At 37.7% G+C, this 25,875-nt stretch overlaps 1 protein-coding gene across 1 annotated transcript in view; it reads left to right on the forward strand.

The window, feature by feature from the left end:
- PCCA (propionyl-CoA carboxylase subunit alpha) overlaps nucleotides 1-25,875 on the forward strand; it is a 374,750-nt gene that overhangs the window by 279,121 nt on the left and 69,754 nt on the right. Inside the window, exon 20 of the mRNA XM_059903326.1 lies at nucleotides 8,254-8,352. Within this exon, the coding sequence (XP_059759309.1) occupies nucleotides 8,254-8,352 (99 nt within the window). The remainder of the gene's footprint in view (nucleotides 1-8,253; nucleotides 8,353-25,875) is intronic.

Here is a 25,875-nt window from a genome sequence, read left to right on the forward strand (position 1 = left end):
GATGATGCATGAAAATAACAGGACTTACGTCTCATGGCCGGTTTTGGCAAAGAGAAGAGGAGGTCATCTGCCAAGAGTGTGGGTCAGTATTAGATGATAATTAATGTAAAGTTGTGCACTTGAGTCCTATGCGTGTTTAAAGACGTAAAATCTTTATGTTTGAGTTAGTGTTTCTAAATAGAGATGTTGAGTCTTTGGATTGTTTTTTAAATACAGAGTTTTAAAATAATTTAAAATATTATAGTGTTTTCATGGTGCTAGAACAGTTCCACAATATTGTCTGCCTTGAAAGGTGTGAAATTTTATTTGAGTCCCAGAGTTTTATGTCATTTATCACTTCACTCTTGGTCTCTCTTATCCCCACACTGAATTTTACTTAATTTGTTAACTTTTATTGCCTATTAAAGGAAGGATCTTAAAAACTTCCAACCTCAAACAGAGGTCTTTGAGCAAAACAAAAATCCCTTTCCTGTACTAGAATTTGCCATATCAGAAATTAACTCTCTAAATATATCTTAAATAAAAGGGCTTTGCAGCCATCAAACTGTAGAATTTGAGACCTGGAAGAGATACTCACCATTGCTGGTTTAACTCCCTCATTTTCAGATGAGAATGAGAGTTGAGAAAGAGAGATTGTCTGAAATGTGTTGTCAACTTGGGTGTTGTAGATGAAATCAGTAAATCTACAACCAGAGAAACTGAAAAGAGTATTGCTAACCAAAATGAAGTTTTAAAACAACAGCTACTATTTATTGTGTGCTATTAGTGAAAGATATAAAGTAGGTATTGATTGTATGCTATAATGAAAGAGGAATTAGGCACTTACACTTCTCCTTACTTAAAAAAATTTTTATAAAATACATATACATATACAATTTTATATATATATAAAATTCAAAAAGTGTGAGTGGGTTTGCAGTGAAAAGCAAGCTTCCCTTCCATCCCTGTCCCTCAGCCACTCTGCTCCTCTTATACATTTGTCCAGCGATATTCTATGCATTTAAAACACACACTTAAAGGGTTTTTCCTTAATAAATGATAGCATATTTTATATAGTATTCTGTATTTTCTTGGGGATGGTTTCATATCCGTATGTATAGAGATGCCTCATTTTTAAAGAAGGGACACTAGGTTCTTATATGCTGCAGGTTATGTTTATATGATACACATTAAGGACAGCTTGGCTGGGTATAAAAAGAGAATGTTGGGGGGCAACATTTTCTTTTTTTCGTACTTATACCACATTGCTCTGTGGTCTTCTGTATCAGTGTTGCTCTTGAGAAGTTAGGCTGACCTGAGTTTTTTCCTTGCTTGTGCGTGATTTCTTATTTTTGCCTAAATAGCCACATAATTCTTTCCTTATTCTTAAAGTTCCATAATCATCATGATCTATAAATTCAAGGTTTTATTTATTTTGCAAAGCTTTACCCTAAATTAATCTACATTTACTCTTCTTTCTTTCTTTCCTTTTTTTTTGGACCGTGCCACACAGCTTGTGGGATCTTAGTTCTCCCAACCAGGGATTGAACCCAGACCCTCAGCAGTGAAAGCACTGAGTCCTAACCTCTGGACTGCCAGGGAATTGCCTGTTCTTTCTTTATAGCATTTTCGAAGGAGAATTTGTATATACTTTGGATCCCATTTCTCCCTCCTCCATATCTATTGTCTTCTCTATAAATTGTTTTTATATTGTTGGTCTTTTCCACTTTGTTTTATATGATTTCTGTATGTCCTTTTCTTTCTTTTTAGTCACATTTATTCTATTTTTAGTGCTTCTTAATGTGGCTTTTATCTCTATAATGTTATTTTTCTCTTCATTTTTTTCTGAGTTCTGCCAGCTTGATTTTCATTTCCTTCTGTTGTTGTTCAATCTCTTCTTTGAACCTTTGTTTTTCTTCTTTGAGCTCATTTTTTTAAAGAAGGGTCACGTTTCCTATGGTTGTCTTTGAGACTTTGGAGAATTATTTATCTGAACTCTTCCTGTGTTTCTTTGAGGAGTTCTTGTGTTACATGCTCTTTATTTACCTTTGTCTTTTTACAAATTTTTTTTTGAGAATTGTATGCGAAGATTCAGCATTGATTGTTTTCTGATTATTATTTATGTTGCAGTAAGGTAAGTGGTTGGTTATAAGCATGAGCAGCCTACAGCTTTTCCTTGTCAGGCTTGTTACCCTAATACCCTCTCACCATATCTGTTATTTCCTTTGCCCTAGATTTCATTTCCCATTAGTTTTGGCATTGAAAAGATAGGGTGGTTCTTTATGTCAGGTTCTCAGTGTCGTAATAGTGAAATGCTACTTACACTCTGCATCTGCTGCTTCAGTCCCCTTGGCTGAAGAGTTAGGTGTAAACAATATGTATGGCATAGTAACAAGAATTCTTCAGTGGTCTGCCCCCATCTTTTTTATGGTATTAAACTGTGGTTTAAAGAGACATTCCCTACCTCTCCTACGGCTTATACTTACATCTAGCTTCCACTCATCTAATGATAGCATCAGTAGAATCATTGCATCTACTGTTCAGAACTATGGGAGTTTTGTCTTGTTGTTTGTTTTTGTTGTTTAGAAATCTGTTTATTGCTTGAGGCCTGACAAGGCATGTGATGGCTTTCAGCATGTTCTCTTTCCTCATTTAAAATTTGCAGATATGTTTCATAGCTTAGGATTTGGAGCCATCTCTTCAGTTATATAGTGAAGTTGCAAATTTAGACTCATTACTTACCAGGTGTATAAGGAAATGTAGTTTGTTTGTTTTTTTAATCACATATGATCTTTAGTAGGGGGCGAGGGGCAAGAAAAACTTGGTAATAAGCAGGATCTTGGTCTCTTTTGGTTTAACTAGTTTCTTTCAGGTACTATAGTACTTCAGGTTTCTTCCCCTCCCTCCCCCCTTCCACTAAGGTGTGGATTCTGGGTGAATGTGAGAGGGGCCTTTGGGGATGCGGTCACATTGGTCTCATAACCATGGAGGTGGGACAGAGAACTCAGACCCACAGTGTCCTTGCAAGGCTTTGCTGCAAGGACCTGGACCGGTGACTGTTGATCCTATTTGTCATCAAAGAGGCTACTGCTACCCATAGTCCTGGTTACTATTTGCCTTCAGTCATGGAGTCCCCAGTTCTATGTGGTCTTTATCCTGACCCAGACTCTCTCTAGTCATCTCAGTAGGACAGGTAGAAACTTTTAGATTCCTACTACTGTGATGTACTGGGGTCATCTTTCCAGCCTGTTTCTCCATCAGTGCTATACTGTTATTCCCACTATGTTCCAGAAGTAGACCTCTAGCCCAGATATTTTTAGGGTACTTGATACCAGTCAGAATACCATCTCTCTCTACTGCCACCCCATACCTGTTCCCAAGGATCCATGAAAAAGAGGAAATGGGGCTACTGTGATCTCTCCATCTTCTGTCTTTCCTTCATGTAATTTAATTTTCATGTTTCTGTCTGGAAGGAACTTGCGTTCTGTCCTTCTTGCCAAGGTAACATTCACATCCACTCATCCAGTAGCAGAGGATACAGGGAGAGAAATCGATTTATCAGGAAAGGAAGATAAATCAAAGGTAGTTCAAAAATATTGTTTTCAGTTTTTGAAGAGGTATGGTTTTTCCTTTTGTTTTCATTTTTTAAAAGTCAGATTTATTGAGGTATAATCTGTATAAAATTTACTCTTTTTAATTGTGTGGTTTGGTTGAGTTTTGACGAAATATATAGTTGTGTAATCACCACCAGTATCAAGATTTAGGACATTTCCATCACCCCAAAAATTTCCCTCATGCCCCTTCCTAGTCAGTCACCCTCCTACCCTTGGCTCCTACCAACCACTGGTCTGATTTCTGCCATATAATGTCATATACATGGGATCACACAGTGTGTATTCTTTTGTGTCAGCCTTCTTTCACTTAGCATAATGTTTTTGAGATGCTTATTGCTAGTTACAAATCATTGTGTGGATATACCATATTTGTTTTTCCATTATTCAGTTCATTTGGACTTTTGGGTTTTTTCCAGTTTGAGGCTGATGTAAACATTGTGCTATATATATTCTGCTATCATAAACAAGCTTCTATGAGCTTTCATGTATAGGTCTTTGTGTGTACATATCCTTTCAATTCTCTGGGGTTTTCTAAAGTGGGTCTACTATTTTGCATTCCTACCAGCAATGTATGAAAGTTTCAATTGCTCCACATGTTTACCAGCTCCTAGTATTACCACTCTGTTTAATTTTAGCCACTCTAGTGGATGTGGAACACTGTTTCATTATCACTTTAATTTGCCTTTCCCTAATGCCCATTTCATTATTTTGAGCATCTTTTCATGTGCTTGTCATCCGTCTCTCTTCTTTGATGAAGTGTCGATTCAAATCTTTCGTCCATTAAAAAAAAAATGAGTTTTTTTTTTTAAATTTTTTAAAAATTTATTATTTATTTATTATTTTTATTTTTGGCTGTGTTGGGTCTTCGTTTCTGTGTGAGGGCTTTCTCCAGTTGCGGCGAGTGGGGGCCACTCTTCATCGCGGTGCGCGGGCCTCTCACTCTTGCGGCCTCTCTTGTTGCGGAGCACAGGCTCCAGATGCTCAGGCTCAGTAGTTGTGGCTCACGGGCCCAGTTGCTCCGCGGCATGTGGGATCTTCCCAGACCAGGGCTCGAACCCGTGTCCCCTGCATTGGCAGGCAGATTCTCAACCACTGCGCCACCAGGGAAGCCCCATGAGTTGGTTTTGTTATTGTGTTATAAGTTCTTTATATATTTTGGATACAAGTCCATTATTTTGCATATATTTTTTCACAACCTGTGGCTTGACTTTCCTTTTCTTAAAAGTGTCTTTCAAACAGAAGTTTGTAATTTTGATGAAGTTAAATTCATCTATTTTTTCTCATAAGATTTGCATTTTTTGTATCCTAAGAAATCTTTGCCTGGCCCTAAGTCATAAAAATTTTCTCTCATGTTTTCCAAAAGTTTTTTAGTTTTAGGCTTTGCATTTAGTTTTAATTGTTTTGAATTGATTTTTCTTTTTAATGGTATGGGGTAAGGACCAGGGTTTATTTTTTTACATATGAATGTTCAATTGTTGTTGATAAACTATACTTTATTTAATGTCTTGGCACCTTTTTTGAAAATCAACTAGGCATTTATATGTGGGTCTCTGAACTCTCAAGTTTGTTCTGTTAATGAATATGTCTGTTCTTACACCAGTGTCTTGATTACTGTAGCTTTATGGGGAGTCTTAAAATCAAGTGGCATGAGTTCTCCAAATTTGCTTATTTTTCAAAATTGTCTTCACTACCCTATATCCTTTGCTTTTCTGTATGTATTTTAGAATCAGCTTATCAATTCTACCGAAAAAAAAAAGTCTACTGTGATTTCGATTGGAATTACATTGAATATATGGATCAATTTGGGAGAGAAATTATATCTTAATAGCACTAAAACTCTTCTAATTCGTGAACATGATATATGTCTCCATTTTTTAGGTCTTCTTTAATTTCTCATAAAGTAATGCTTCTGGTTTTTGAAAAAGTAAAGTCCACCCCCCATGTTTTCATTTGTTACTTATTTCTTTTTTTTTTTTTTTTTTTTTAAATATTTATTTATTTATTATTTTTGGCTGTGTTGGGTCTTCGTTTCTGTGCGAGGGCTTTCTCTAGTTGCGGCAAGTGGGGGCCACTCTTCATCGCGGTGCGCGGGCCTCTCACTGTCTCGGCCTCTCTTGTTGCGGAGCACAGGCTCCAGACACGCAGGCTCAGTAATTGCGGCTCACGGGCCCAGCTGCTCTGCGGCATGTGGGATCTTCCCAGACCAGGGCTCGAACCCGTGGCCCCTGCATTGGCAGGCAGATTCTCAACCACTGCGCCACCAGGGAAGCCCCTGTTACTTATTTCTTAACAGCTTTATTGAGATATAATTCACATACCGTGTAATTTACCCATTTGAGTATAATTCAGTAGAGTGTAGTTTATTCACAGAGTTGTGCGACCATCACCACAGTCAATTTTAGAACAGTTTCATCATGTCCAACAAGAAAGCCTATTACCCATAGCCATCACCCCTCAACCTCCCCCGCCCCAGTCCATTCCCCTCCCCACTCCTGCTTAACACAGCTGCTGGTTTGCTTTCTGTCTCTTCCAGATTTTTCTATTCTGGATTTCCTATAAGTGGAACTATATAATCTGTGGTCCTCTGTGACTGTCTTCTTGCAGTTACCACGTTTTCAAGGTTCATCTATGTTGTAGCATGTGTTAGTATTTCATCCTTTTTAAATTGCCAAATAATATTCCACCGTATGGATATATCACACTTTGTTTTGACATTCATAAAAATGGTTTATTTCAGGGTGTAACAACTTGGTTCTTCCTCTAACGTGATTTGAGTAGATTAGATTCTTTCCTCAGTTCCCCTTCATGTGCCCCAAAGATAGCAATTACGGTTTCATTGTCAGCCCTGTTGATTGGAAATTAATATCAAATTACAAATTTTAAATGGTTATCATTCAAAATCTTTCTTTACAACCTCTAACTTTTTTAACAAATAAAACTTTTCTTTCTTTTATAATTGATTATTGAGCTTTTTAAAACTTTTAAATTTAGAAGCATTTTAAAGCAATATTTCAGTTTTAGAAGATCTTTTTAGCATTTAATATTTGTAAAACTCTACCTGCTAAGAGCTTCTTTTGGAACTCTTTCATTGCATAAGGAGATACTTAATTTGGGGGGGGGGGAGGGCTAAATAGGATCATTTAAAATGTATCAGTGCTGCTTCAATCAAAACTATAGCCGTTTCTGCTTCTCAGATCTTTATCATGTAGTATTTTAATAGTAAGTAATCTATGAGATAGTATGATTATCTGACCTTATTTTTAAAACTAGTTTAAAGGTAGGACAGTAAAATTACTAGAGACAGGGGAAGAGAGAAAATATTTAGGACCTACCATGACAGGCATATTGGTAGAGACTTTCATATGTTAACTTATTTAATCTTTAGAGCACCCCCCTCTCAGATAGCTATTTTTACTGTGTTATGGTTTGGAAACTGAAGCTCAGAGAGGTTAAATACTCCAACTTAGTAAACAACTTTCACTTGATAAAGCAGCAATGTCAAGTGAGACCCAAGTCAGTGTGATTCCAAAGCCATTGTTTTTCCTTCCCAGTAACCGGACTGTACTGTGGGTACAGAGAGGCCACTAAACCCAGAAACGCAAGTCAGTGTGTGATATATGTCCTGATAGATACTTCAGTACATAGCCGATAACATATCTTTGGGGAAGTATATATACATAAATACCTATCCAGACATACACATTTAAATATATAGGTACACACGTATTCTTCTAAACAGTGTTAAGTCTGTGTGTCTTTGATTTTAGTGAATGAGTATCTCTTAAGAGAATTGATAGTGAAAGAATTGTTAGGGATCATGTATCTTGGCTGTGCTACAGGTTTATTTTGAAACTTCAGCAAACTTAAATCTCTCTTTGTTAGGTTGTTTACTGTAGACTTAAAGTAGTGTTTTTTTCGCTTACCTCTCATATTGAAGAGTTAGCAAATGAGTGAATGAAAAGGAAGAAGTAAGGAATGGTACTTTTAAGTTAGCTTTGAGGGTTTTTTTCTTTCAATTACTTTTATTTATTTGGATAATAAAATTTTTCTGTTAAGAATATCTGTTTTAAAAGATTATGGGCTTTTGGGGGTAACTTCATGAATGCTGACTGGATGAAGTCAGTCATTTATGATGGACAAAAATAGGACAGAAGTTTGCAAAGTTCAAATAGACTTGATATTCAACAACGCCAAAGACTTTTGCCTAATTAAAGCTTCTGTTTAATTAAGATAACAATGCATAGTCCTTCATTAAAATTAACACAGAAAAAGTTCTTTGTCGGTCCTTGGAGAGGATATTATGTGCAAGCCCTGTTGTGTGGGTCGCAAAATGTCACTGGCATTTATATGCATTACTCGTCTAATTGCAGTAAATGTAGCACGCCGGATAGGGTTAGGCTTAGAAGGCTGCTTGTTACTTACTGGAAATCACTTGAAACCTCAGTACCCAGAGACAGCTGTGCCCAGGTCCTCACCTCTCCCCAGAGATGGCTGAGAAGACTCTCGTTGGACCCTGTCTTTCATGGCGAGAGCAGTAAACATGACAGTTTGTTTGGGGAGCCATCTGTTTAAAATGGCTGCTGCTTTGTATGCAGCAGTGAACTTGAGATCAGTTTCCTGTCTTTCTTCATGGTAACAGTCTTATTTGGTGTCACAACAGGTGGAAGTTGATGAGTCGAAACTAAATGTGACCGGCACGTGGAACCTGGCTTCACCCTTATTGTCTGTCAACGTTGATGGCACCCAGAGGATGATACAGGTAAATGTTCTGGTGAGGTACTTAGAGGGCTCCATCAAGTCCAAACTCCTTACCAATGCCTGTGTGGTTAATACGTACAGATAGAGTACGGAAAACCTACATTTTATCCACCTCATACATTTTATAGTTGAAAACATTTTTTCTTATTTTAGAGGATCTTGAGTTAAGTCCTATTCTGAGGAATCAATGTGTTCCTTTTTCAGGCAGTCTGGGAAGGTTATGTATTATACTTTGTTATAAAGCATCCTGCGTGCTTTTCTAAAAATATCGGAAGTTTAGTTGCCATTGTGGGTTTTTAGTTGTAAAATATGACTTACTTTGTTACCTTTCTTTCCTCTGTAATTGAAATTGTGTGGTATTAAATCAGCAGAAGCAGAGCTGTTCGGGTTGACTTGCCATAGCACATCGATGCCTTTTAAAATCAATTAATTAGTTATTTTATTTATTTATTTTTTGGCCGTGTTGGATCTTCGTTGCTGTGCGCGGGCTTTCTCTAGTTGCGGTGCACGGGCTTCTCATTGTGGTGGCCTCTCTTGTTCTGGAGCACAGGCTCTAGGCGTGCGGGCTTCAGTAGTTGTGGCACACGGGCTCAGTAGTTGTGGCACACGGGCTCAGCAGTTGTGGCTCGCGGGCTCTAGAGCACAGGCTCAGTAGTTGTGGCGCATGGGCTTAAGTTGCTCCGCGGCATGTGGGATCTTCCCAGACCAGGGCTTGAACCCGTGTCCCCTGCATTGGCAGGCAGATTCTTAACCACTGTGCCACCAGGGAAGTCCCTCAATGCCTTTTAAAAATTAAGTAATCTTAATTTGTTAACCTTTCTTTTCCCCCCAATATAAAATCTGTTGTATTGAGGAGGTGCCTTGAAATCCAGAGTTGATTGAATGTTCTTTGTAAGCAGTGTCCTTCATTTGAAAGTAGAAAATCATGAAAAGAGGTTCTGCCAAAATTCCTTTACCTCACCACATAGTTGAGGTCCAGGAAAAGCAAAACAAAACAGCACAGAACATGTGGCTCTCACATGCAGATAAAAATCCTAAACTCTCCGTAGCATTAAATGCTCATTCTTTTTTTTCTATGAAAATCTTTTCACATTCCCTTAAGTTGATTTTACACAGGAAACTGATTTTTTAAGCCTAGAGAAATCAAGAAAATCACATTTAAAGATTACTGTACACCAGGTTCATGTATACTTCTATTAGAAACCGTGGGGCAGAGGATTCCAGAATCTCAATAAATATTAATTACTAAACTAATTTTCAGGGTTCAATTTAGTATATTACCTTTATGGTCACAAGAAGCATTGAACTCTCAGTAATGAACCCTTTATTTTGACTTTGGTTTTGTGACTTGCTCCAGTATATTTTCTCTCTCTCATATTTTCTTTCATGTTCAAAGTATGAGGTTAAACACTTGGAGACCCTTGGAAAAATTTCACTGCATAATTTCATATCACTGAGATCCAGTTATTATGTCTTCAGAAAACATGGTTTTGTTACACTTGTTTATGTTAATAGAATGTACTCTGCACTGGATGTACTGTGGCTGACATTCATGTGTTTTGGTCTGGGGGCCATAGTAGGACCTCTTGGTAGTGAGGAGAGAGAGATACAAAGTTCTACTTTCCAAATCTTTGTATCATGTTATTTTCAGTGTTCTTAATGACTGTGCAGATGGGTGTCTTAATAGCACTTTTACATGTAGAGTTTCTAGGTAAATTAACACTGGGTATGTATTTGGAATAATCCCCAGAAATACTTTCACTAGCATAGGGATAATGCTCAGTAAATCTCTTTTCATTCTTATAAGTGCTTTGCTTAAAAAAGAAGTATTATTGTGAAACAAACGGCACTCAGGGCAGACCCCGGGACTCTTTGGGGGAGGTCATTGCTTCCAGTTAAGTGCTGCGTCGTCAGAAAAAAGTAAACTCAGAGAGTTGAATGGTATACTGGGGAAAAAAGAAAAAGAAAAAGTCACTTACTTAATAAAAGATGAGGAAAAATTTTCCTCATCAGAACAGATGAGTTTTACTTCCTTTCTGTAGGCATTAGCACTCAGTGTTGACTCTCTTTATCTCCAAAATATAATGTGGTCCCTGTGAAATTAATAATAATTATAATAATAATAAATAGTGCTTAATGTGTATCAGGTACAATTCTAAGTATAGTACGTATATTAACTCATTTCATCTTCACAACAACTATATGAAGCAGGTGCTATTATTTATACTTTTGTAAATGAGGTAGCTGAGGCTCAGAGATAGTAGGTGACTTGCTCAGGGTCACGTAGCTAATGGGGGATAGAGCCAAGATTGAAATCCAAGCAGCCTTGCTGTAGGATCTGTCAGCCACTACACTATGCTAAGGCAAGCTAAGTAATTTCCCTGTGATTACAAAACCAGGGAGAAGCTGAGCAGAAATTTGAACCCTGGCACTGTGACCCCAGGGTGTGTGCTTCTAGCCACTGTGCTGTACAGTACTTTTCAATTTTCCCATAGAGTTCTTCGGATACTAACTTACCTCTCATTTGTGCTGTAAACCAGTGCTGCTCAGACTTTATTTAGTGCGCTTCAGAATCAACTAGAAGATTTGTTAAAACTCAGATTGTTGGACCCACCTGCGGAGTTTACTCTGAGTTAGTAGGTCTGGGCTAGGCATGCATTTCTAAGTTCCTAGGTAGTGCTGATGCTGTAGGGGCCACAGTTTGAGAACCACTGCTTTAACCTTTTGTGATCAGAAGATAAGCTGGGAGTGAAGAGCAAAGTGACTTAAGTAGGAGCCAAGTCGTTTGAAGACTTGTCAGTTACATAGTATAGATTCTGCTTTATTCTTAGGCCAGCGGGACCCATGGAAGAGTTATAACTAAGGAAGTGATGGTGTGAACAGAATTGGAGTTTAGAAAGAGCTTTTTTCGGTTCCATTGTGGAGAATGGATCGAAGAAGAGTGAGATTGGAGGCAAAGAGAGGAACTAGGAGGTATCAGAAAAATGGGAAATCATTTTGCCTGGAAAATATTAGCAATAGTCAGGATGAAGAGCACTGTGAGGAAGGGGTCTGAAAGAACCACAGGACAGAAAGAACTGGTGGCCTCACGGTGATCTTTGCTGATTTCTCTTGCACCTGCCCTGAAGCATGAATAGATCTTCAGTGTTTATTCCTAACTCCTTTTGTCTCTATGCTGACTTCCTAGGCTGCATTGCCCAAGAGTTTCAGCTCATTACCTCCAAGCAAATAGCTATGAAAATGTGTTTGTTTATATTTCTCTTGCCCTTGTTTATGGTAAATTCAGAGAAGAACTATGGGATTGTTATTACCACAGGTGTTTTTCAAAACGATTTTACAGTAATAACTCCTGTTCTTTTTTCCTTGGATTTTTGTATATACATTTAAACTTTTTATTATTGCAACAGTTGATATACACGAAGTAACATGTATTAGTCTTATAAGAGGTAAAGAATAACTTAATGAGTCTGTTCACCCACCATCCAGATTAAACAAGGAAACCTTACCAATGCTATTGACTTTCCTCTGTGCATCCGCTGAGTAAATCCTCCTTCCTCCCGCCCCTGGAGGTAACCACCATCCCGATTTTTAAACTTAGCACTTCCTTTTCCTTACGGAGATTTACATATAGAGTAAAACTGTAAACTGTATTATTTAGTTACTCGTGTTCTTGAACTTGATATAAATGGCACCATACTCTCTATGCTTCTCTAAGTTGCTTTTTCCTCCAGTGCTATGTTTTTGAGTTTGGTCTATGTTAATGAATGTAGTTTAGTTTATTTCCATGCTATATGTTATTAAATCATGTTAATATAACACAATTTGTTTATTCTTTTTCCCCTAGGTAGACATTTGTTTTATTTATTTTGTTATCACAAACAATGCTTCTGTGAACATTTTTCTACTACGTGTTTCCTCTTGAAATAAGTGTTTCTTCAAGGAATATGCCAGTAGAATGGCTGGGTTTAGGTAATATGCACCCTTAACCCTACACGGTGTTGCCGAATGGTTTTCCCTATGCGGTTGTACCAATTTACATGCTACCAGTAGTGATGAAGACGGTGACATTAGCAGTATGAACAACGAGCTGACTTTATTGTATGCTTGCTATGCTGGGAACTGACTCTTCTAAGCGCTTCTTTGCATTAATTTATTTAATCCTCACAGCAAGTCAATAAAGTACGTGCTAGTATTATTTCTCATTTTGTAGTTGGAGAAACTGAGGCTTACAGAGGCTAAATTGCTTGCCCAAGGCATTCTGCTAGTAAATGGAAGAGCCAGAATTTGAAGCCAGGAATCTGTGCCCTTACCAGTTTTTCTTCATGTCCTATGAACCCTTAGTATCCAAATGACTTAAGTTTTTCCTGACTGGTGGGTTTAAATAATCTCTCTCAGTGGTTTTAAAGTATACTTTATTTCCTGGATTAGTAATGACAAGGAGCATTTAAAAAATATATTTATTGACAGTCCTGTTTTCTCTTCTGCAAAATACCTGTTCATGGCTTTTGCCCAATTTTTTATTGGATTGTTTGTCTTTTTCTTACTGGTTCATAAATGTTCTTCATATTGTGTGTCCTGAGCCTCTGTCAGTTATATGTGTTACAAACAACTTCTCCCAGTTTGTAGCTTGTATTTTTCCCTTTTTAAGTTATACAGGTGAAGTTTTAAATCTGAGATTCCATATGAGAATTTTCAGTCTTTTCCTTTATGGTTTGTGTATTTTGTATTTGTTTAAACAGTCCTCTTCTACTCTCAAGCTCATAAAGATACTTGGCTCTATTTTCTTTTAAACCTTTTATGTTGTGCTTTTTCACATTTAAACCCTTAATCCTTCTGGGATTGAATATTGCATATGGTGTGAGTTAAGAAAGATCCAGGTTTAGTTTTTAAAATATGGATAACCAGTTGTGCCACTACTTACAACCCTGCTCTTCTTTCCCTTACTAGTTTGCCACCTTCTCACCTTTCCAACCCCAAAATTCTTTAAAAGGCTTATTGTTTCTGTGAAATGTTTCTCAATTAATTGTAAACAAAAAGGTGACTTTTTCCTTAATATGAAGTTCTGGTCACTATATTTGCTTTCATGAGCTGTCTGTCGATTACTTTCATTTGTCATTTATCTCTGGGGAATCCCTAGCCACTTAAAGAGGTGTGTGTGTGTGTGTGTGTGTGTGTGTGTGTGTGTGTGTGTGTGAGTTTGTGTGTGTTTTGCAGGCCCAGGGTCTCAGATGATATTTGAGATACACCTTAGAAAAGCATGTTCATGAAATGGGAGGTAGATTGGGAATCATTCAAATAGGGAAATAATGTGAGCTAAGCATGGAAAACAGATTGGAGGAGCCAAGTTATGAATAGGAGGTTAAGGAGTCTATGCTTTTCAATCACCAATGGAGATGTCATTGAAACTTTTTTGTAGAGGAAAGTAATGTCCATCAAAATGCTGTTGAGCCAAGAAAAAAAAAATGCTGTTGTGGGAGGTTAGGGTGTCTTTATAATAAAAGAGGGGTTAAGGAATTGAAGGGGGAAGTGGGAAAGGAGTTCATTTAGAAGATATTTCCTATTACTTCACTCATGAGGTAATGGACCCTAAACTGGGGTGCTGGCAGTATACAGAAATGAGGGGGTTGGGTTTGGGAGAAGTTGCTGATTAAACTTGACACAATTTGTTGAATTCTCTATGCGTTCAGTGGGGTACCATAGCAAGCTCAAAATTCTGTCTCCAACGAACACTGGTCCTCTGCTTTGACCATTTAAACATTTTTTTCTAATAGGTTTTTATGGCCTTCCCTATCGTTGTTAGGTGGTTATCCTCTTAAAAGCAAGGTTTTGAAAGTGAACCCTGCATTCTGTGCTTTTACATACCAAGCCACCCATCATCTACCAATTTCTAGAAGCAGGAAAAAAGGATAGAAATTCAGAGTTCTATGCCAATCTGGGATTAAATCTGCTGCACTTTAATTAGATTTTTCTTCCTTCAACACTATTTTGAAACCTTAACAGGATTTTTTAAATTGTGGTAAAATATACATAAATTTAAAAATCTGAAATTTACCATTTTAACCAATTTTAGGTGTATAGTTCAGTGACATTAAGTACATTCACACTGTTGTGCAACCATCACCCCTGTCCATCTCTAGAACTTTTTTCTCATCCCAAACTGAACCTCTGTTCCCATTAAACACTAACTCCCTATTCCCCCCTCCCCGCAGTGCTTGGCAACTGTCCCTATGAATTTGACTACCTTAGGTACCTCATGTAAGTGGATTCATGTAGTATTTATACGTTTGCGACTGGCTTATTTCACTTAGCATAATATCTTTAAGGTTTATCTGTGTTGTGGCATGTGTCAAAATTTCTTTCCTTTTATTTATCCATTCATCTGTTGATGGACATTTGGGTTGTTCTTACCTTTCGGCTGTTGTGAATCATGTTGCTATGAATGTGGGTGTGCAAATACCTCTTCTAGTCCATGCTTTTAGTTCTTTGGGGTGTATACACACGAGTGGAATTGCTGGGTCATATAGTAATTCTAGTTTAATTTTTTGAAGAACCTCCATTTTGTTTTTAACAGCAGCTGCACCATTTTACATTCCTACCAGCAACACACAAGGATTCTAATTTCTCCACATTTTCACCAACACTTGATATTTTCTGGCTACTGCTCTTGTTTTTGTAATAGCTAACCTAATGGATATGAAGTGGTATCTCATTGTGGAACAGGATATTTTTGGATACTTATTGAGAAAGCATTCAGGGTACTTCCCAATACTTGCCATTTCTTTATCAGTTTTACTGTGTAAAACTGATAAATGGAGCTTTTTTAGTGCCAGTAGTAGCAACTTTCTTACAACTGTTCTTTCAAACTCATTCTCTCAACTTATTCTTTTTTTTTGTCGGGTGGGTGGGGGGAGTATAATTGCCTTACAATTCTTTCCTCCCCTGCATAAACGCATGTACAATTCTCACAGTTTGTAAACTTGCTACCAGGTAGTAAGCAAGTCATAGTCTATTTGGCAGAGAGTGTGTTTAAAAGTCTAGTTCATTGTAATGTCAAGACTGGTAAAACCTCTCCTGGTAAAAACTGGTAAAATTTCTCAGTCTGAGGAATGTTTATAGGGAAGACAAGAGCGTTGCTTTCTTCTTTCTTGCTTTATATCCTCTTCCACCTCCCACCTGCTATCTGGGGTCTCTCCAGGGTTGCAGTGTGGTGTAAGAATGAGTGGCACACTGCTGGAGGAGCTAGGTTGGCCAGGGCAGATATAATCTGGTATGCATTCTTTTGGGGAATGACAGATGTCCAAAGCTGGCTTGTGTCTTCTAGGACATTTTTGTGGGTTTGGGAGAATTCCTCACCTGTAGAACCCTTAATGCCTGCTCTGTCTTTTCCTGATTCCTGTTTCTCTTGATAGGCAGGGTCTCCCATAATGACCCAGCCTGGGTCTCTTTTCCATGATCCACATCCGGGCCACAAGAAATAGTTATAAATCCTTGCCTCACCAAAATCTTCTCTCTCTGTCACCAAAAGCATTGCTTATCTTCCCTAGGTGTCCCTCACAATCCAGGAGATATAGAAAATCAAATCATTCTCATGAATTCCTTTCACTTGGTGTAAAGTGTTCAACCTTGATTTCTTAGCTTAAGAATTCCACCTCCTCTAATTAGTTTTTAACGTCTTTCATGTTCTCTTGTTGGTTTCATAGTTTCTTAGCATGTCCTAGTAGGTGGCTTGGTCTAGCATCTTACTTAAGGATATGTGGGTATTTAGTTCCTATTTAGTTTTATTGCTGAATCTCTGTGACCACATGGAAAGTAGCACTTAAAACCTTTATCTGATTAGAGGATGAAATTACTTGGGGAGGAAGCATTACCTTTGTTTTAGTAATTAGCTTCCTATTTATCCAATCAGATTACATTTGTCTGTTCACTTTCCCGGTTTTCATTGGTAAGCCTCACGAGCTTAATATTATCCATTAATTTCTTTAAAAATAAATTGTATTTTGGCATGTACATTATTTGGATAATGCATTTATAAATTACTAAATTCTTTTAATTGATCTAAATTACCTGTTTCAGTTTTTATTTGACCTTGAATTTCCACTGTCTTGCTGAGTTCCTGGCCCATGCAGAAGCTCAATAACTGGATGAATGGCTGAGTGGGTGGATGAACCGATAGTCATCTTGCATTTTTGTAATCTCAGAAATAAATCTGCCTTATCTATACCTTCATTTTAAGATTTAGATTTTGTTTCTCCTAAGCCGTCGTCAAATTAAGCTATGTTCATCAGATAGCCTTCCTAGCCGTTTCATCAATTCTCTTTAATTCCTGATTTTCCAACATTCGCAAAATCCATGCTCTATTAGGTAACATGGCTGGTTGATCTCTACATTTACAGAATCACTGCAGCTCCTTTGAGAGCAAAGAGAGACAAGAGGGCTCCCAAGGACCTGCCCACAGAAGTCTCTTGCTTATGTAGCACGACTCTTTCCAGTCAAGCACATGGCTTTCCTGTTTGCCTTCATTTGCTGTGGGAGCACCTGAGCTGCTGAAGGCTAACAGTACCACGTATCGATAGGTATTGGTAGGTATTGAAAAGGGTCCACCTCAGGCTGTTCCTCATTTCCGCCTTCGCAAGGTGTGTGCACACCTTGTTTGCACTCTCTTTCCCCCAGTGGCACTGATTATTCACGGCTCAGTTGAGTCTACTTCACACCATCTCTTACTCTAGTATATGTGCGAGCTGCTTTACGTCTTTTTCTCTTCAAGAAAATCATACTCTTGGACACAAATTCTAGTCATTATTAATAAGTTTAAGTATAGAGCTAGTGATGTATTTATCTGACTGGGGGAAGAGGTCATATATTTTGAAATGAAATAATTTATAATAAAGAACTGGGGATATAAACCTTGAAAACTCTTGAAGATACTAAAAGGCCTTCTTTAGAATTTTTTAAAGTTTTTAATCTATTTCTTCATCTAATAATGAAACCATTTTCCCTCAAATATTATCATTCAAGGAAAATAAAATGATAGTATTTTATATTTATTTATATTTTTATTGTTGGTTATATACCAGCACATTCCTACTGTTTTCATTGCATATGTAGAGTCCCTCAGTAATGGCACTTATTAAATGTGTCTTAATGGTATAATCTGAGAAACTAACAATCTTTTCTCATTCTTTTGTGGAAAGATAAATTCTGATTTCCACATTACCAATTTAAAAAGTTGTGGAATGAAACAGGTTGTCCAATAGAAATCTAATATGAGCCATATTTGCACTTTAAGTTTCTTAGTCCCCACGTTAAGAAAGTAAGCACTAGTGAAATTGATTTTTCCAATCCAGTTTATTTAACCCACTGTATCCAAAAGGTTAGCATTTCTACACGAAACACAAATTATTAGTGTGATACCGGAAATGAAACATACTCCTGACGCGTATATGACAACAATAACATAAGTAATGGAACGATTAAAGTGGAATGTACCAAAACAATGAAGTTGTGTTTAAAAGGGAAAGTACATTATGCTACGTCTGTGTTTAAAATTAAATGAAATTATAAATTTAGTTTCTCAGTTGCACTCGTCCCGTTTCAGGTTCTTACTGGCCGTGAGTGGCTAGTTAGGTGGCTCACCAGCAGAACCTTTTGTGAGTCAGACAGTGTTTACAGAAGAAAAAGGCCCCCCCCCCCGTGTGTCAGCCACAGTTTTGGTTTTTATCATTTAAAATTAGAAACAGATGAATTAAATTCATTTTAAAACAGAAGGTGAATTTCTCATCTAGGTGACAACCTTGTAAAATTTTAACTTAGAAGCTTAACAGAAATTAGAACTATTTTTAAAAAGTGGAGTGATTTCCTATCTGGAGCATGTAACTAAAGTGTTGAAACAAAACAAAAGGTTTTGCTGTTCCATACGTGTTAAGCTCACTGCTTTCTTAACACTGCTTTTCTTCACACATCCAAGCACCTTCCAACTATGGAATGTGCTGGATGAATAGAACTTTTTTATTATTCCTATGACTGTATTCCTGTGAAGTAAATTTATTTTAACCTTGAAGAGACTCTTTAATTTTACTGTGAACAACTCAAATAGTTTTCGGTTTCTTACAATGTAATTTGTCTGCTGGGATTTAATATACTGTTTCTCGTTAGCGTTTTACATGCTGGATTTTCATTTTGCATAGTCACGTTGTTTGAACATTTGCAAGCAGAGCCGACTAACTGCTATTGGCCTGTTTCTTTGTGTGGCATGATTTCTTCTCTCCACCTGCTCACAGCAGGTTGTCCACAGGCCTGAAGAGTAGCTAAATACTTTTGAAAATATCTTGAGATCCTGCTAAGGTCTAACAATTTCCGCATTTGTGTGATGTGAAGCTATTCGTGGTGTACCTTTGAAGGCTTTTTTCTTTTTATTTCTCATATTCTTGCTTAAATATTTTCAAGAGAAGATAAATTTATTATAAATAACAGTACAAAGCTGATTGCAGCACTATCGCATTCTGCATTGAATAGGTCATTGGTATTCAACTAAGTGGAACTAATTTTCTGTGTTAAAGCAGACAAATTTGGAATAGTGTCACATGAATCTCATGTTATTTACTACAGAATACCAGATTAAATGGATTACTTGTGAATTGATTGCAGTGTTAAATAGATTATATAACATGATAACTTAAAATGCTCAGTGGGCCTTTGTAAAATAGAATATTATACAAGCACATGAATATAATAGAGGAGATGTTAACGTTTGTGGAATGTGTATCTGTGATATATTTGCAAATGCTTGTCCACACGGAATTTGAATAGATTTTTAAAATTTAACCTTGATTTTCTGTTTTTGAAGAAAATGAATGGATTTCCTCACCACTTCAGGAGAGAAGTTTAAAATGTTATTTTCTTTTTTCTGTTTTTCAGATTAAAATAACTCCCACAACTTCTGAGAGCAAAGTTTAGTTTTAATCCTAATAAATGTATGTGTATAGATGCTAAAATAAATATGTTAATAATATTTTAAGTAGAAAATTAAATGAAGCGACTTACATTTTTGCTTATACTTTGCCAGTACAAAAAAAAAAGAAAAAAAAAAAGTGGATTTGGAAGTAATCATCTTACGTTTTCAGTCCCCAAATAAATGTATCCCATGTTTTTCCGACGTTTCTCCTCACCGCCCCCACCCCCTTAGCAGTAACTAGCTGTTTTGTCCTATATGCATGTGATTACTCTAGACTCATCAAATGTAATAGGAAACCATCTATTTAGGATGTATAGGATATATAAATGTACAACTTAGAAGAAGTAGAGGATGGTATTTTTTTTCTAACGAAGTAGGAAATGAAAGAGTAATTATTAACCATCTCCTTTTCACATTCCTGAAAACATCAATTATAGTTACACATCTTAGAAACAAGCCCACCAGTAGAACAGAAATAACTCCTTTCACTATGCTTCAAAATATTTAATCACTATTTAACAGCTGGGATGTATTTACAACTATAATTTAAAATATTAATTTTGATGCAAGTCTACCTGCTTTTGTAGTGTAGTCTAGAAGCTTAGCCATTTTCTTGTCTCTAGTGGCATATGTTTTATGATTTGGAGTTGCTTTTAAAAATTTAATATAATGGGAAAATGTCTTTCTGTATCCCCTCCCCACACACACATACTTTTTCTCCTCTACTCTCTGTTAACTAGAAAATTATGTTTTAGTAGCTGCCAGAAGAAGAGGATTTTGAATAGTATAAACACTGATTATGGAAAACATGGAAAATAATACAAGCAACTGCACTGCAGTCCGATAAGACAAACCCCATAGTAATGGCCTTTAAAACATATTATCAAGTCGGAAATCAGTGAGGGAAAAAAGAAAACTATTACTGTTTCTTCCTCATACTGTTCAGTGAGATTACTTTTAAAGGTGAAATTGCCTTTGATTTTATTATCTTAGGAAGATATTTTTGGAACATTTTAAAATTTTGTGAATGTTTTTGCTTTTTTTGAGTGAGCAATCTTTGTATGAATTTGATTCTAACAAATGTTGAAATTGTTTTGTTAACAAAGTCTTCCTAAGTACTTTTTTCCTTAAAGAAAGAAAAAATGAAGTATATTTTGTAAATGTTGGAGCAGACTATCAGAATAAGAAAAGAAGGACGTTTTACTTTAGCTGTGAAGTGCCACTTAAAATAGAAAAGGGGGTAAAATATTTTAGGACAGAATATGTTTCATGAAAATGAAAGTCTTAATTTTTATTTTATTTTGCTTTTTGCTATTAGCTTATCAAGGGGCCAGTTCGTATTTGTTTTTGGCATACCTCAGACTCATTGTAGGCATTGAGTACTTTGTTCTTCGTGGATTCTAAAACTGAATTGTCTTAATCCTAGACTGTGGGAAAAGTGTGTATTCCTGTTTCCTGTGTAGAAGTAAATTCCAGTTTTGAATGGAATTTTATTTCCCTGTTTTCTATTACATCAATCCTTATTGCTGAGATATGTCAGGTTTGGGTTCTTTCTTTCTTTCAGTGCACATATACGGACTGTGGTAGCTGTGGTGGGGGAATATCTGATACTCATTATGTACGTAATTTTAACCTGCTTTAGATTGAATGCAAAGTTAAGGGTAACTTATTGGTACTTATATCTATGGTTTACGTATTCACTGTTACACTTTAATTGTGTCTTTAATGTGAAAAAAACGTTTCTAAACCTGTTTCCATTTTACATATTGCAAAATTACTTCTGTTTGCCTTGGAATCAGTCCAACCCACTTAGGGTAAGGAAAAGGAACTGTTATATTTTTTTAATGTCTCTTACATAGAAGGCAATTCTGATACGACCTAGGCAGTGTTCTAGACTCTGGAGATACAGCAATGACCAAGACTTACACTGCAGCAGGGGGATGTAGATACCAAACACGTGACCATGTTAAAAAGGTAATTTAACAGGATAATTCATAGAAGGCAATTAGGAGGAAGTAGCTTTAGGTAGGGTTAGGAAGTCCTCTCTGAATAGCTAACATTGAGTTGCGACCTGTGAGGAGTAGGAGGAAGCCATGCACAAATCTGGGGGAGGAAAGTCCCAAGTAGAAGGAATGGCACGTGCAAAGGCCCTGAGACAGGAACACGTTTGGGTTGTGTGGAAGCCAGGAGGAAGGCCAGTGTCTCCTTGAGTGGACACTCAAGGAGAGTGGACAAAGATAGGCCGGGACCAGGTCATATAGGGTCTTTGTAGGCCAGGGAATTTGGTTTTTATTCGATTCCTATTGCGAAGCTTTTGAAGGGTTAGAGTAGAAGAATGGTATGATGTGATTTAAAATTACTGCTGTGAGGAGGGATGGACCCTAGGGGGCCAGTGGTGGAGACAGGGAAGTCGTTTGTATGATCATTGCAGTCATCCTCACGAGAGGTGCTGGTGATGGTTTAGATGAGGAGCCGGCCAGATCCAGCCCACTGCCAGTCTTTGTACTGCTCACAAGTTGACTGGTTTTTTAAAGTTTGCAAGTATTACATTTTAAATGGCTGGAAAAAATTAAAGGAAGAAGAATGTTTCATGACACATGAAAAGTATATGAGATTCAAATTTCAGGTCTGTAAATGGAGTTTTACCAGAACACAGCCGCATTTATTCATTTTCATCTGTCCGTGGCTGCTTTTGGAGTTTTTATTGTACATAGAAGCTTAGTGCCCTGATTTGCCCCTATCACACAGCAGTTCAGTAGCTTAGGAGTTTGTTGAGATTTTTTTGACGCAGGACCAAGATTGAAATTTTTCTGAACAAAAAAGAACTGTCCTCAACCACTATTATGGAACGTCAAACATTGAATGGCTTTGAAAATTAGCTTGTGTCGCAGACTTGATGATGTTTCTTAATGAAGTCAACCGGAAATTGCAAGGCAAAACAACATTTACGTGCAAGATGCATACTGTGGTAAAGTCATTTTGACAAATAATGTTTGAGTCACAACTAATGGCAAGCTGCTTTTTATACTTCCTAGGCTGTCAAAAGATTAAAGCAAGAAGTGGACTACAGTTCCAGCAGCATTTTTATAAAAGCAAAAGAAATTTCCATATTTCAAAATCTGTATAACTGCAATTGAGGATCTTCCACTCAACCTTCAACTGGAAGTGATTAAACTACAGTATGTTATGCTAAAGGCAAATATCAAGAGAAGAATCTAGCAAAATCTGGCCCTTTGGGGAAAAAAAATTGCCAACATTTGGCTTAGACTAAGATGGTAGCAATGGAGATGGCTTGAAGTGAACTAATTTTGTTGCAGGAAGGGGACCCCTTTCAGGGCCTGAGAGTGGGCTCTTGTCTAATACTCAGAAATGAATTGTCTGAGGAGACACACGTGCTGACAAAGCAAGAGACTTTATGGGGAAGGGGTGCCTGGGGGCGGAGAGCAGCAGGGTAAGGGAACCCAGGAGAACTGCTGTGCCACGTGGCTCGCGGTCTCGGGTTTTATGGTCATGGGGTTAGTTTCTGGGTTGTCTCTGGCCAAACATTCGGACTCAGGGTCCTTCCTGGCGGCACGTGTCACTCAGCCAAGATGGATTCCAGCGAGGAGGATTCTGGGAGGTTGGTAGGACATAGGGACTGGCGTCTCCTCTCTCCTTTTGACCTTTCCTGAATTCTTCTGGTTGGTAGTAGCTTGTCAGTTCCACATTTCTTACCAGGACCCTCTGTTGTAAGATAACTCATGCAAGTGGTTACTATCTTGCCTGGCCAGGGTGGGCGGTTTTGGTCAGTGGTTCCCCTAACAACTTGACATATATTTTTGAGGGAAGACGGAAAAGATTGGCAGGTGGATTAGATACTGGGTATGAAGGAAATTAAAGAATTAAAAGTGAGTGAATGATGGTAATATTTACTGAGATGGGAAAGCTAGGGGAGAAGCAGGTTTGGGGAGGCAGATCAAGAATTCTGTTTTGGGGCTTCCCTGGTAGTGCAGTGGTTGGGAGTCTGCCTGCCAGTGCAGGGGACACGGGTTCGAGCCCTGGTCTGGGAGGATCCCACATGCTGCGGAGCGGCTAGGCCCGTGAGCCACAATTGCTGAGCCTGTGCGTCTGGAGCCTGTGCTCCGCAACGGAAGAGGCCGCGACGGTGAGAGGCCTGCGCACCGCGATGAAGAGTGGCCCCCGCTTGCTGCAACTGGAGAGAGCCCTTGCATGGAAACGAGGACCCAACACAGCCATAAAAAAATAAATAAATTAAAAAAAAAAAAAAAGAATTCTGTTTGGACTTGGTAGGTTTAATATGTGCATTAAATATCCAAGTGTTGATGTCCAGTTAACAGTTGACTATATGAGTCTTGAACTCAGAAGACAAATGGGAGTTGAAAACATAAATTTGATAGTCATATTCATATAGATTTTCTCTAAAAGCATGGATCTGCCACATACAAAAGATTAAAGTTGGACCCTTATCTTAAACTAGATACAAAAATTAACTCAAAGTGGATTAAAGACCTAAACGCAACACCTAAAACTATAAAACTTCTAAAAGAAAATGTAAGCAAAAAGCTTCATGACTTTGGACTTGACAGTGATTTCTTGGATATAACACCAAAATCATAGGCACAAAAGCAAACATAGACAAATTGGACTACATCAGACTTAAAAACTTTGTGTATCAAAGGACACAACAGAGTGAAGAGGCATCCTGTGAAATGGGAGAAATATCTGGAAGTCATACATCTAATAAGGGGTTAATATCCAGAATATATAAAGAACTCTTGCACCTTAACAACAAAAAATTAAATAACCTGATTAAAAAGTGGACAAAGGCCTTGAATAGACATTTCTCCAATGATGATACACAAATGGGCAGCATGCATATGAAAAGATGCTTGACATCACTAATCGAAAGAGAAGTGCAAGTCAGAAACCACAGTGAGATATCACCTCATACCCGTTAGGATGAGTACTGTCAAAAAACAAAAAACAGAAAATAACAAGTGTTGCTGAGAATGTGGAAAAACTGGAACCTGTGTGCACTTTTGGTAGAATTACAAAATGGTGCACCTGCTATGGAAAACAGTATGGAGGGTCCTCAAAAAATCAAGAATAGTACCTACCATATGATCCAGCAATCCCACTTCTAGATATTGTAATATATATCCAAAAGAATTGAAAGTAGGGTCTTGAAGAGATATTTATGCACCCATGTTCATTGCAGCATTATTCACAGGAGCCAAGCAACCAAAATGTCCATCGATGGATGGATGAATAAACAAACTGTGGTACATACATGCAGTGAAATATGATTCAGCCGTAAAAAGGCAAGAAATCCTGTCACATGCTACAACATGGATGAACCTTGAGGACATTATGCTAAGTGAAATAAGCCAGTCCCCAAAAGACAAATACTATGTGAATCCACTTGTATGAGGTATCTAAAGCACCTACTAAAGTAGTCGAATTAATAGAAATAGAAAGAAGAATGGTAGTGACTAGGGCCTTGGGGGAGGGGAAGGAGGGGAGTTCTTGTTCAGTGGGTATGGAGTTTCAGATCTGCAAGATGAAGAAAGTTCTGGAGATCTATTTCACAGCAATGTAAATACACTTAACACTACTGAACAGTATACTTAAAATGGTTAAAGTGGTAAAGTTTATTATTTTTTAACACAATAAAAGTTCCATTAATTGAAAATCATAAGAGCCAAAGCAATTTTTAAAAAGAAACACAAAGTTTTAGGATTTATATGACCTGATTTCAAGACTATGGGACAGCAGTATCAAGACAGTGTGGTATTGGTAGATAGACATGCAGATCAGCAGAACATGATAGAGTCTAGAAATAAGATCCAGATAAGAATGGTCAATTGGTTTTTGGCAAAAGCACCAAGGAATTTAGTAGAAAATTCTCTCAAACAAATGGTGCTGGCAGACAGAACTAAATATCCATTTGGGGAAAAAAGGAACGCATTTATTAGACAGCAGATCAGTGGTTGCCTCTAGGCAGGGACCGGGGCTGGCCTGCAGAAGGGTTGGAAGCATCTTTTGGAGGTGATGGAAATGTTCTGTATCTTGATTGTGGTGGTGGTTTTGTAGAACCATCAAAAGTTATAGAATTCTATACTTTAAATAGAATGCTGGGTTTTTGGTACATAAATTAGACTTCCATGAAGTAAACCTTTTAAAAGTAAGTATCAGGGAATGGAGGGAGAAGCATGGATCCTGGATGAGAGCGCACAGAGGAAGAACATAGATGGAAAGAGAAGAGGGCTGAGGCCTGGGTCCTGGGGCACTCCAGCAGTTAGAAATTGAATGCAGAGGCAAAGCTGGCAAACGAGGCTAAGAAAGAGCTGCCAAGGAGGCGGGAGAAGAACACGGAGCATGAGATATCCGTGAAGCCCGTGAAAGAGGTGTTTGAGAAAGGGCATCGTCAACCGTCTATAGTGTAGGTGAATGAGATGAAGACAGAGCTGACCAATAGATACGGCAAGATGGAAATTGTAGATGACCTTGACAACAATGACTACAGAAAATTAGTGGGGACAAAAGCCAGATGGGTGTAGGTTTAAATGTGAA

Source organism: Balaenoptera ricei, chromosome 18, assembly GCF_028023285.1.
Source record: "Balaenoptera ricei isolate mBalRic1 chromosome 18, mBalRic1.hap2, whole genome shotgun sequence".
Taxonomy (NCBI): Eukaryota; Metazoa; Chordata; class Mammalia; order Artiodactyla; family Balaenopteridae; genus Balaenoptera; species Balaenoptera ricei.